The sequence below is a fragment of the Geospiza fortis genome, unplaced genomic scaffold (genome assembly GCF_000277835.1).
Source record: "Geospiza fortis unplaced genomic scaffold, GeoFor_1.0 scaffold41, whole genome shotgun sequence".
Taxonomy (NCBI): Eukaryota; Metazoa; Chordata; class Aves; order Passeriformes; family Thraupidae; genus Geospiza; species Geospiza fortis.
The window spans coordinates 951,007-963,199 of record NW_005054299.1 but is presented as its reverse complement, the minus strand read 5'-3'; the positions used below and the strand labels follow the sequence as shown (position 1 = coordinate 963,199).

Below are 12,193 nucleotides of genomic sequence, written 5' to 3'. Positions count from 1 at the left end.
ACTCAACAATAAATTCCATATTTGAATCAGAGGGCAAAGCTTGTGTCCTTGAAGTGATAGAGGCTTAGTCATTCCTGATGAATACCTCGTTAACTTCCACTGGCATTTCACTGCACATTTTCTACTCTTTTTTACTGAACCTCCACCTTATACTAACTGGAAGATTCACTTATGGGCCCCCAAATATATTCTAAATTTGCCAGAGAATTTAACTGATATTTCATCCCCCATTTGTGATCACTACTATTTCCTCACTTCCTCACTTTTTTTGAGAAGCTGTTTTAAAAAACACAGTCTACCGCATCCAGCCCAAACTCATCTTATTTCTGTAGTTTCTTGGAGAGTACAAAAGTACCAAAACAGTAGCAGCCCTCTAAGGTGGAGAAACATCTTCTGTTCCAAAAGGACCAAGATACAAAATAAGGGCCTCTGTGTAGAGAAGTCCTGGAATTTCAAGCGCCTTATGTCTGTCTGCAGCAAGGAAACAGTTCCTACGCAAGGTCCTACACCTGGGTCATGGCAATCCCAGACACACCCACAGTTTCAGCAGAGGAGTGGTTGAGAGCAGCCATGTAAAGAAAGACTTGGAGGTGATGGTGGATGAAAAATTCAACAAGAGCTGGCAATGTTGCTTGCAGCCCAGAAAAGAAAATATATCCTGGGCTGCACCTGAAGCAGCATGGTCAACAGGTAAAGAAGGTGATTCTCCTCCTTTACCCTGCTCTGGTGAGACCCACACGCGGTGCTGCATCCAGATCTGGGGACCCTAATGTGATAATCACATATCCTCTGAACAGAGAGAGACACAATTCTCTCCCAAGATTTTCCTGGGAAGCTGTGAGAAAGATCAGAGAAAACAATTCTTATCTCCATTTGCTGCACCTGTTGTTGTGCTCATGTGGAATGTGTTATGGAGGTGGTTTACCAAAGGGTGGTTTCTTAATTGGACTCTGGCGGTGGTGTTTTGATTGATTGACCAATTAGGTCAAAGCTGCATCAGACTGTCTGGCAAGGGCAATGGGTTTTTCAGTATAGTATAATATAGCATAGCATAGCATAGCATAGCCTAGCCTAGCAATAAAGCAATTGATCAGCCTTCTGCAAGCATCGAGTCAATGCTCATTACTCCCCTTTCAGGGGCTTGCCACTACTATACCCCAACACAGGAAAGACATGGAGCTGTTGGAGCAACTCTGAGGAGGCCACAAAGTTGATGGGAGGACTGTACGTCCTTGCCTAGGAAGACAGGCTGAGAATGTTGGGGCTGTTCATCACGGAGAAAAGCAGGTTGTGGAGACACCTCATGGCAGCCTTCCGATATCTGAAGTGGGGTTACAGGGAAACCAGAGAGAGACTCTTCCTGAGGAACTGCAGTCATAGGACAAGGAATAATGGGTACAAATTGAAAGAGGGGAAATTTAGGTGAGATATTAGGAACAAATTCTTTATTATGAGGGTGATTAGGCACTAGAACAGGTTGCCCAGGGAATTTGTTGGGTGCCCCAAACCTGGAGTTCAAGACCAGGTTAGGTAAGGCCTTGAGCAACCTGGTTAAGTGGGAGGTATCCCTGCACATGGCAGGAGCGGCAGGACTAAGCAATGCTTAAGGTCCATTCCAACCCCTTAACATTCTATGAATCTATGTATAACTTTGTCAGGAATTGCTTTAAAAAATTTTCAGCTCTGTCTTCCAAATTGCTAGTCATCCATCATCTACAAGCTGAGTAACACCAACCACACACAAAAGCACAGGCAATCTATTGGCCAAACATGAACTGAATTTCTTATGTAGCATTTGTGTAGCATCTGCCACTCAGACAGGCTCAAAGAATAAAAAAAACCAAAAGCCAAGCACAATGACCACTATTCCCTTATTGGTTATTGTAAACTAAATAAGTAGGGACATGAACAACTGGACAATTGGGCACAACAGGGTAGGAACCAGGTGGCAGACACATGATACTGATGCTTAGAAGAGAGAAACATATGAGGGCACCTCCAGGATTGCTGCTCCAAAACAAGCACCTAAACTTGTAGTGTTAGATCTCATCCCATTTCTAGCATGTACATTCAGGTCACGAAACCCAGGAGTGAGAATCACAATATACACATTCAACTTTCTCCATGTGGCAAAATGCAAGGCTGCTTACAGAAGAAAAACTTTTGGGTGTTGATTCCCTTTTCTTCTAAATGCACACAAAATTTACAACATTAACTGCCTCACAGGATGAGAACAAATTTCACTCATACAAATATCTTACAATAATCCAAAGACACAAACTCCCTACTGCTAGCATAGATCAAGCTCAGAACAAAGTTTTATTTAAAAATACACTTTATTTACAAGACATTCAAACTTCATTTTGATAAAAATATAGTTGTACATAAAAACTTAGGTCATTTCTCACTAATAGTTAATAAAACCACAGTGAGATTCAGCAATCATGGAAATTACATCTTGGCACATTAAATTACTTAAGGAACAGAAAAACTGGAGGAAACTTTTAAGCAACACAGCTCCATAAATGTAACAATCTTATACAGTGACATCCTCACATCAAGGTATCACTGTTCAAATAAAGTATTTAATGTAGAAAGTGCTTCCGCTGTACAGCAAAGTAGTAGAACTTAGGAATTTTCATGGCTTTTGAATTATCTTTTACCAAGCTTTCCCTCAAGATGTTAACAAATGACCAATGAACCCTCCTGATTTCGTTACATCTTCCCAGGTTTAGAAATCCACCTTTCTTAAGAAGTTGATTCAGGTAGAGTGTTTATTAAGAGTTTAATTATACATAAACACATGTGTTTATATCTCAGGACGACTACTTAGATAACACTTCTACACAGACCACAGGACACAAAGTAGTCCTCAGAGTAGCTCACATCAAGCCATCTATAGAACTTGGGTAGAACTTCTCTTTGGGAAAAATTCAGGCGGCATGTTCCCTTCAAAGTTCAGAATAAAAGGGAGTATTCAGGACAGCAAGCATTAGAATCAGGAATGGGAAAGGGAAAGAATAGGAAAAAAATAAAGGTCAAAAACTGGTTTGTAATGGTAAGGTGTGTCACATAGCAAAACCAGAAAGTGGGTGTATTTTAATAGAATGGAGTACAAAAATTAAACCAGTGCATAAAAAGGAATTTCTAAACTGTATTGTTGGTAGATCACCATGACCAGGCTAACAAAACCATCCTGCTTTTATGGAAGAGAAAATGAGAAAAAACATTAAGAGGGAAAAAACACACTTGCACTATGAGTCAAGGTAAGTACTACAAAGAAGACAAGGAAAAGAAGTCAACTGAAAACTGGCAAAACAAAAGCAATACTCCTGAAAATAGTAGCAGTTTTCTTTATAATGAAGAATAAATGCCTGCATTTAGAGGGTTTCAGAAGAAGAAAAAAATTAAAAATCACATCGGCACTTTTGGCACATACGAAAAGGTCACAATGAATTTATTCCCTTTAAGAAAAGGCACACAACTGATGAAGGCCAGTAAATTGCTTTTGCTTTCAATGTCATGTTATTCCAGGTTTCACTTTTACTGCAGAATGATCTGGCAAGGCTAGCAAAGGTTTTGTCATCATTCTACTAGGTCACATGCGTGACTGCCTACAGATCACATCCACAGGAGGTGGACAACCAGCTGAAAGTCACACATAATTTAAGCAGATTTCCTTTGCCACCAGCAGCAATGGACAGAAGGGACAATCATTGCAAGAGAACCTGAAAACCAAGACAATCACAAGGCAGTGTTTGAAGCGGACAGAGCAGCACAATCTACCTGCATTTGTCAGGGAGGGAAATAAAGTGATTCAGCTAAAGAGGCCAGAACAGAGCTTTTATGACAGTGCAATAGACTACAAAACTGAATTTAGAACAAGTGCTCATAGATGAGGGCTAACATGGAAATATACTGTATCTCAAACTGAGGGAAGCCTGCTCCAACAGAATTAGAAGAGATATGCCAAGAACTGAAGGTAAATAGGCCAATACAAAATACACATGGATGGGAATGAAGTCTTCCACAGAAGTAGAGCAGGGATACACAGTACAGGAGAAAAGTATTTTGTTACTCAATGGAAGGCAAAGATGCTGGTCAGAAACCTTAGTTGAATACCCTGAAAGTCACAACACAAAAAAAGAGCAAGATTTATCTCACAAATAACAGAGCGCTGTTGGTTTTGCTTGCTTAAGTAATGAAGCAAATTTAACATATTTTTGTTTTATAGATATTATGATTTCTATAATCCCTGGTATTTTTCCATTTATTCACAGGCAATAGCAGTACATTCAACCAGACATGAGAAAATAAAGTTTAAGAATGTGATTTCATTGTAGTCTCAGGTTACAACACTTTTCAAAGTTTTAAAATATACATAGCCACAGTTTTAACACTTGAAGAATAAAAATTGTGCATTTTGACAAATGCCCCAACATCACACATACTAGTTTTCTTTAATCCCAGAGTAAATACTGCCATTCCAGCTTTCAACCATTTAATAAAATATGTACGCATATATATATATAAAAATCAAATAACCTGATTTAAGATACAAATAATTATGAACGGGTGCTTGTTTTAGAGGCTATCTGGGAAGAAAGTTCTTTGTTGTTATTCTGGGAGATTTCTATTCCAGTTCTCAAACCATGATAAATACATTTGTTATTTACATCTAAGCATCATCATCACAGGTGAAAATAAAGAGGGGGGGGAAAAAAAGAACAGAAGAAAGGGCTGTCTTGCGTCATGGCACATGCTTTTAAAAAACAGACAAATTCTTACAATGTTTCCTGATTTACATTAACTCGTGCAATAATTGCCAAGCAAGATCCTGCTGTTGCCAATGGAATCAAGGAGGCTGCAGAATCAAGCTCTTAATTATATTAACAGATAGGTTGTTCATTTATATGATACAAACTTACAATATATAAAATACCTTAATTCATCCAAAAAGCTGTTTTAAAGGGGTAATTATAATTCTAGAAATGTTCTATTTAGACTGAAATCACTGCTTCAGTAAATACTACATTCCAAGCAGAAAAATATCCTGCTGTGTGTTTCAATATTCATTGAATTATTGCAATCAACTTTATTAATAAGGAGTTGGCTGCTTTTAAGCCATCCCTACAAGGACGTCCTGGTATTTTCCCAACCCAGGCTGGAAATCAATTTGCCCTTTCTGTTAAGATGTCACTGAGGCAAAGACACAACTATTTTACAAAGGTGTCCCTGTGAACAAATGGATAAAATAGCCTGTCCAGGCCACACAGATCATTGAAAGGCTGCTTTTTGCCAGCAAATTATATTTGGAATCTTCTGCATCTGATCTGCATAGCCAGGGAGATTAAACACTAGACTCAGTGTGGATTGAGTAGTGGGTTTCCCCTCCCACAAACCTGTGGAACACACCGGACTGAAATCCAGCACTGGGGACAGGGCTCATCACCTTGTTTTCCTTAGAGCACCTTTGCATACTTTCAGAAAGAGCAAGCAGCAAAAAGGGAATAAACTGCTTCACCAAATACACTTTGAGATACATGTTTGGGCAGGGGGAGGAGGATCAGGGCAGAGGGTAGGGTTCAAGGCATCAAGACCTTTAAAACCAGCCAACAAGAAATGATTGAGACTCGCCCAGGAAAAATTTCCAGGTTTAAATTTTTTAAAGCTCCCTCTAAGTGATAATACTGCATAAAAGACTTTAAAGGTGCTTCCTTAATTAATACAATATTAAATTATGCCTTAATAATAGAATTGCAGAATTTCAACTGTTTGTAATAAACACATTAGCTTATTTATTCAGCATGAATAATGACAGACTCAGTGTTAAAGATAATGCAATTATCCTGCACAATGATGAAATAAACCATGGCTCTTGGAACTTGTGTTGCCAGGAGAAGGCTAACAAGAATTTTAAAAGACTGAGCTGTACAATCACAACAGTGAAAAGATAAAAGTTAATTGGATGACTACTGCATCTCCATTTGCTAGAATCAATACAGACAACGTTAGTAGGTACTTATTTGCTTTCATGACAAACAGTCTGTTCCTTAGCACACTCATCTGTGATTAGGCTGGGACTCCAGTATTACTTGTAGAGAAGCAAGACCAGTTTCTGCTCTGTCCCAAAATACAGGAGTCAATCAAGAAAATAACACAAGTCATAATTCCTGAGTGCTTCCCCCTTAGACACTCTTAATTTCATTCAAAAACTCCACTGGCCAGAATTGTTACTGTTAAAAATGAACTGTCCATGCAAAAATGGGGTTTAAGGATCAGTAAAGCATCTCTACTGAAGTCCTTTATAAATATACAGTACTTCAGCCCAGTACAATCATTAACTGGCCACAGGGCTTTCAAGAAACAGCTCGCTCCAGCAGGAAAGGCCAGAGGTGCTTTCCCAGTGTTACTGGCCACGAACTGCAAACATCAGTGCAGACAAGAGAGCGACATACCCCATCCACTCTAACAGCGGGAATTCAGCCTTAGTTTGGTAAGGAACCGGGTAAGGCTGCATCACAAAAATCACATGAATGCAACAGCCTTGGTGGAAATCTTAATCCTTATTTCAGGTACAAGGGGGTTTTAGGTGTGTTTTGGTTTACAGTTAAAGCACAGAAATTTTTTTGCCACACCAACTTCAGCTACAACCACTGATGCCCCCCCTTCCCAGCCAAGATACGTTTGCTCCATGAGAGCACAACAGAGCAGAGTGAATTGCCTAAAATCGTGTACTACCCGACTGTGATTTGTCACCAGACGCATCACAACTTTTCACATTCTCCTCTGCCACTGGGTCCTCCATAGGGATTTCAACGTCACTTTTCCTTGTACCATTGTCTTTGTGCTGTGCAGAAAGGGAGCTTTCACTTTTCTCCATGTAGCCATTCGTTTCAGCCCGGGGGGGCTCCCTCTGGCTGCAGCACAGATGCGAGTCACAGGCTTTTGAGATGCAGGGTGAGCTGCACAGTAGGTGTGAGGTCTTGTGGTCAGCGTACTCGGGCTGGATGGTCACAGAATGGACTCCTGCCTCGTGGAAAACCTTCCGTATTTGGTAAGCAGCACCTTGGTAATCAGAAGGGGTTTGGCACTTGATATGAAGAGTGGCGATGTTCCTCCCACTTGCAAGCTCCCAGACGTGCACCTCATGGAGGCTGCTCACCCCTGGTACACGAGCTAGTCTGTCAGCTGGAAAGCATAAGGGAAAGGCATTAGGGGCTTTGATGCACTGGCTAATTATCAGCTGCCTCACGAGACACCCTATCCAAAAGCAGCAGTGTCAAAACTATCATTTTAGAGGAGACATACTTGGTACAATGTGTCTACTCCCAGCTGCCTTCAGTTCAGCCTCCAGGTGGTGAACATGGCACCTTTCCTTTTGGACTCACCCATCCCTCAGGCTCCCAAATGGCAATTTACCAGCTGTTCACAGAGGAAATATTACATCATTTCCCCTATCAAGACCCCACATTTTCTGGTTTCTTTAAGCCCTGAGCATGGGGGAATTCCAGAAATACCCACAATTAACCAGTGTGAACAGCACCTAAGAACTACGAAGTTAACTAACCTTAATGGAAATTTCTAAGATTTTTTGGAAGCAGCCACTGCAGGATTGGAAAAGATTGTAACTCAAAGTTGTTTCTTTCACAAATAACCCACACAAAGCATTAACAGCTCAAGACCTGGTATGTTTGATGTATTGTTGGAGTACCACATTCTCAAAATGCATGCTTTAACTAATCCAGAAAGATTTAAATCATGTTGCTAGGACACAGGCATGTGACTATTTCTCACAGTTCTTGAGAATTTAGAGCTATTATGAATAAATAATCCAAACATGTCATTCCACCAATAACATATGCATTGAAATCCACCATTAAAATTAACAGCATTTCAACAACAAATTTGACTTACTCAGTAGTTGCATATCAACACCTTTGGGGACCATCTGCAACAAAATAGTTGAGGTCTCCTTTATAAGTGGGAATGCAGAAGACAAGATGATGAGCACCATAACTATTGTCAGGCTTGGATCAATGTAGCACTGCCAATTGCACGGAGCATCCCCCAGAGGCCGTACATAGAAGATTGTAGCAGTAACTACCACGACCACAGATCCAAGTGCATCTCCCATAACATGCAAAAGAACACCTGAAACAAATGGCACAATTTCCATTAGTGGGGGGGGTTTGAGGCTTTTTGCTTTGTTTTTGTGGGTTTTTTCCTGGGGTAGGTGTAATGCTGCATTTTTCAAGTATGTTCCACTTGACATGAAGAATGCAATATTCCAGCCATTAATATCATAACCAAAGTTTTCAGTAACAGCTTTTGGAAAAAACAGCAAGAAAATACTGACTCTGAAGCACTGCTGTTTGAGTGGGATGCATTATTAAGCATGTAGGGTATGCTAGCGACTGCTGTCCAGCTGGAATGCCATGGTAACACAAAATGTGCTTGCTTAAAATGCATGAAGATTATTAACAGATCCTGGCACGTTAAATCTAAATTAAAAATTCATTACTAAATCTATCCATTCTACCCTGGGAGTGGAGAGATGCAGACCACCCCCAGTAACAGTTACCTTCCCCTACCAGTTTCTGTGACACTGCTGAAATCTGAAAAATTACCTAAGTGAAATCTAAGCTGGCTCCAAATACTCTCAGACTCCAATTTTTAGATCAAATTAGATTACCAGTCATATTAAACCTTCTTCCATCAATACTACTAGCCTTCAGACCTGTCAAAAATCAGAATCTGGATCTACAGTCAGTCACATTGTTTAGTGCCTGGACTACTCTGAGAGGAATGCTGGGTACTTCTTTTTACATCTTATAAAGACGGTTTTGTACAAAAGTTAAAGACACAAAACAGGCTCTTACAGTAACATATTTAGCTGCTCTTTAAACTACAACGACCAAAGCAGTCTTTCTGCTACAGAGTTACAAAAATCCAAGAATCTATTTCTTCTTACTACTCTACATAAACTTCCCTCTTCCCATCAGTGCTCAAACATACTCCAGTTTTGTTAGATTTTACTGTTCAGACTCAGATCTTATTCCAACCCACACGTGAATTCAGAACATCTCTCTCTGTATTAAGTGAATTTCTTCGTCAATATTTTTGTTTAGGGGCTGTGAGAGAAGAAAATGAACCATCTCTTTTTAACAATCCTATCACATAGACTTTCAAGTGAGAAGCTGTAAAAGGCTCCCCCAAAACTCACTAACAATACAGCAAGGAGTTTTGATGGTGCTGGATACTGGATTAGCCCTAGAACTCTGCCCACGCTGGTGCTTCTTACCAGCTCTGTACACGCAGCTTGATCTGTGCAAGAAATGAAGGCCACAGCCTCTGGAGTTTCTCCAAATCACTTGGGTCAGATAAGAAAGTACAAGCTCCTGATGAGTCCAGCTCTTTCTGCTGGAGTCAGGCATGTTCTGCCCCATTTGGCAGACTACCACGGGGTTTTACTCCTCCTAACAGTGTTGCAGTGTTTCCTTTTCATTTACAAATAGTCCTGATTCAGCATGGGCTATCAGCTGTTGCACTAACAAGAGGAACAGGCAGGATGCAGTTGCATTGCCCAGGCAACTAACAAAAGAGCACAGCTTATAAAGAGCAGGAAAATGTTTCAGAAAGCCTTCTTTAGAGTTAAGGAAAAAATGAATTTTAAAAAAAATGAATTTTTTTAAAGAAATAAAGAAAAAATATGTCAGAATTTTGATGAATTAGTTATTGAGAATAAACATTTTTCCAAATTCTGTATTTTACATTCTTAACGTCATTATCACATATACCCTGGTAACGCATCACAGAATTAGGGCTCAGACCAAAATTTGTCCATTTCCCTATCAAATCCCAAAAGCTATGATTATAAGCTGGAATAAAGAATTATTTTTTACTAAATGAAGTCTTTATGATAAGAGCATAGGTAGCAGTTTCCAACAGCTTGCATTCCAAAGTCTAACTGAAATACTCTGTGTGTGCTCAAGCAGCAAAAGGAATAATTTCACACTGCAATAATTAATCCTTCCAGGCAGAATCTATGGATTTCTGTTCCTACCAGTTATAAAATCAAGGAAACCATTCCTCTGCCAATCCACTTTGTTCAACCATGTTTTTCAGGGAGGATCCCATTCCACAACAAAAGAATTTTTTGCCAAGTGACTATGAAGTATGCAGCTTGTAACTAACTTAAAAGGAAAAGTATGGAGTGAAACAGAATTTCAAATACACATATCTTTGTAAATATTCCTTACCTCTGTAATCATAAAGACAATGAAAATAGATTTTACAAAGGTGACATACTAAAGTAACACTTAAAAATTTCTTTTTAAAAATCAAAGACAATCCATATCTTAAAATAACTGTCACAAAATCCTTTATCCTACAGACATTTTTTGAAAGCTTCCAGCATCTTCATATCTAAGCATTGTGGTTCAGGCAAGCAAGGTCTTCTCTAAAGCAATTGGTTCCTTACTCTCCTCCATCCCTGAGTGTGACAGTTTGCTCATCCTTCTCCAAAAATCTTATCACTATAATGCCAATATCCATTGACACAAACTTCTAGACATTTAAGGAAGTGTTGTGTCTCTAACACATGCTTTGATTTTCCAAAGCATCTTCCCTTACAGATGTATTTGTGTAGCTCTGTAAACACTTTTGAAAGACAGACACACACACAAATAAAAAAACCAGCAAACCCACATGCCTGACTGCCACATTGACCTCTCAAGCTGAATTCATGCAAAGCAAACTCACACAACCTTGGGGGAATATCAGCTGCTGATCAGTGACCATAAGAAACCTGAAACTACTGTTCTAATTGAGGTTTCTGACAGTCCTTTCCTTGGGACAAACTCAGTATTTCATATTCTCAAAGATATTAGCTTTTGGCTCTGCTCAGAGCAGGTACACAAATGTGTATGCAGAGAAACACCTACACAGACAGGGAGAGACTTGTGGGTAATTTATTCCTAGGAGTAGCTTTATGTTTCACTCCATGAAAATCCACAGATTCCCAGAGACCTGGCAAATTACAATGTAGGAAGGGCTGATCCTGTCACACACTCTCACAGGAACAGGTTCACACCAGCAAAAACACCATGCTGAAGCACCAGTTTCAGAACCCTTTTCCTTATGCTGACAACAAAATATTATCAACCCTGGTATTTAGAAGGATTTATATTTTCTGCCCAAAAGCATTTTAAGGTTGAAAATTGCTCAACTACTACTACATCAGTGACATAAAAATTCACCTCATAGCTCCCTGTGTAACCTTCCTGTAAAGACTCTAATGACTTGAGCTTAGTGCAGCAGAGTTTGTGTCCTTTCCACATGTCCAGCTGCACTCTTCTAAGAATAAAAATCAAAACCTGAGCATGCTCAAAGCCAAATCAGCATGACACTATTTTGTTACTACTCATGCTATTCCATATAACCAAAATCTTCCTGCTAGAGAATAACTGGATCCAATTACATGGATGAGTCCTGGATTTCTCTCTTTCTTACTGATACCTGTGGGTGCATATATAAATCTGAAATGGAAACTATAAAGTGTTTAAAGTTAATTTAACATGAGCAGTATAGTCCTATGCCGTACCTCTGATGTTCAAGGCTTCAGACTTTTTCTCTTTTTTCTTCTCAGACCCCTCTTCAGGGCTCTTTTGGTCATTTGGTGAATCACCTGCATTCAAAGAAGAAACGCTGTGTTGTGTATAAGTTCTACAAACAGAAAAAACATCAACCTTCTCAAAACCAACTTACTTTAAAGATGACAAGAAGAAAACCAAAAACATTCCAAAATGTTTCCCATGCAGCTCCCTGGGCAACACCTCCCTCCACCATCCCGGGGGCACGCCCAGAAGCCCAGGGTAAAGTACAGGGTGAAAGAGGCCCCGGGTGCCTGAGTGAGCTTAGTGAAACCCCCCGGGGCCCACGAGTGGCCTTGGGGCTTTGAAAGGGCCCAGAGGATTGGGCCAACAGCCCGGCGGGTGCCGCGGCAAAACGAGACGGAGAGAGAGGATGGGAAAGGGTAAGGGAGGCTGAGAGGGATGCTGGAGGGAGGGGTGGGCAGAGATGCGGGACACCAGGGGAAGGCGAAGTGCAGCCGAAAGGCACCTGCTTCATCCTCCCCGCCGTTCGGGATGCCACCGGGCACGTCCCGCAGCGCGGCGGCCGCGGGGGCGGG

At 40.4% G+C, this 12,193-nt stretch overlaps 1 protein-coding gene across 1 annotated transcript in view; it reads right to left on the bottom strand.

Moving 5' to 3' along the window:
• Window positions 1–2,317: 2,317 nt before the first annotated feature.
• Window positions 2,318–12,193, bottom strand: part of SLC30A10 (solute carrier family 30 member 10) — a 22,845-nt gene continuing 12,969 nt past the window's right edge. Inside the window, exons 3-6 of the mRNA XM_031061082.1 lie at window positions 12,124–12,193; window positions 11,606–11,689; window positions 7,918–8,154; window positions 2,318–7,191 (exon numbers count right to left, since the gene is read on the bottom strand). The exon at window positions 12,124–12,193 is cut by the window's right edge and continues 1 nt beyond it. Of these exons, the coding sequence (XP_030916942.1) occupies window positions 6,725–7,191; window positions 7,918–8,154; window positions 11,606–11,689; window positions 12,124–12,193 (858 nt within the window). The 3' untranslated portion in view covers window positions 2,318–6,724. The remainder of the gene's footprint in view (window positions 7,192–7,917; window positions 8,155–11,605; window positions 11,690–12,123) is intronic.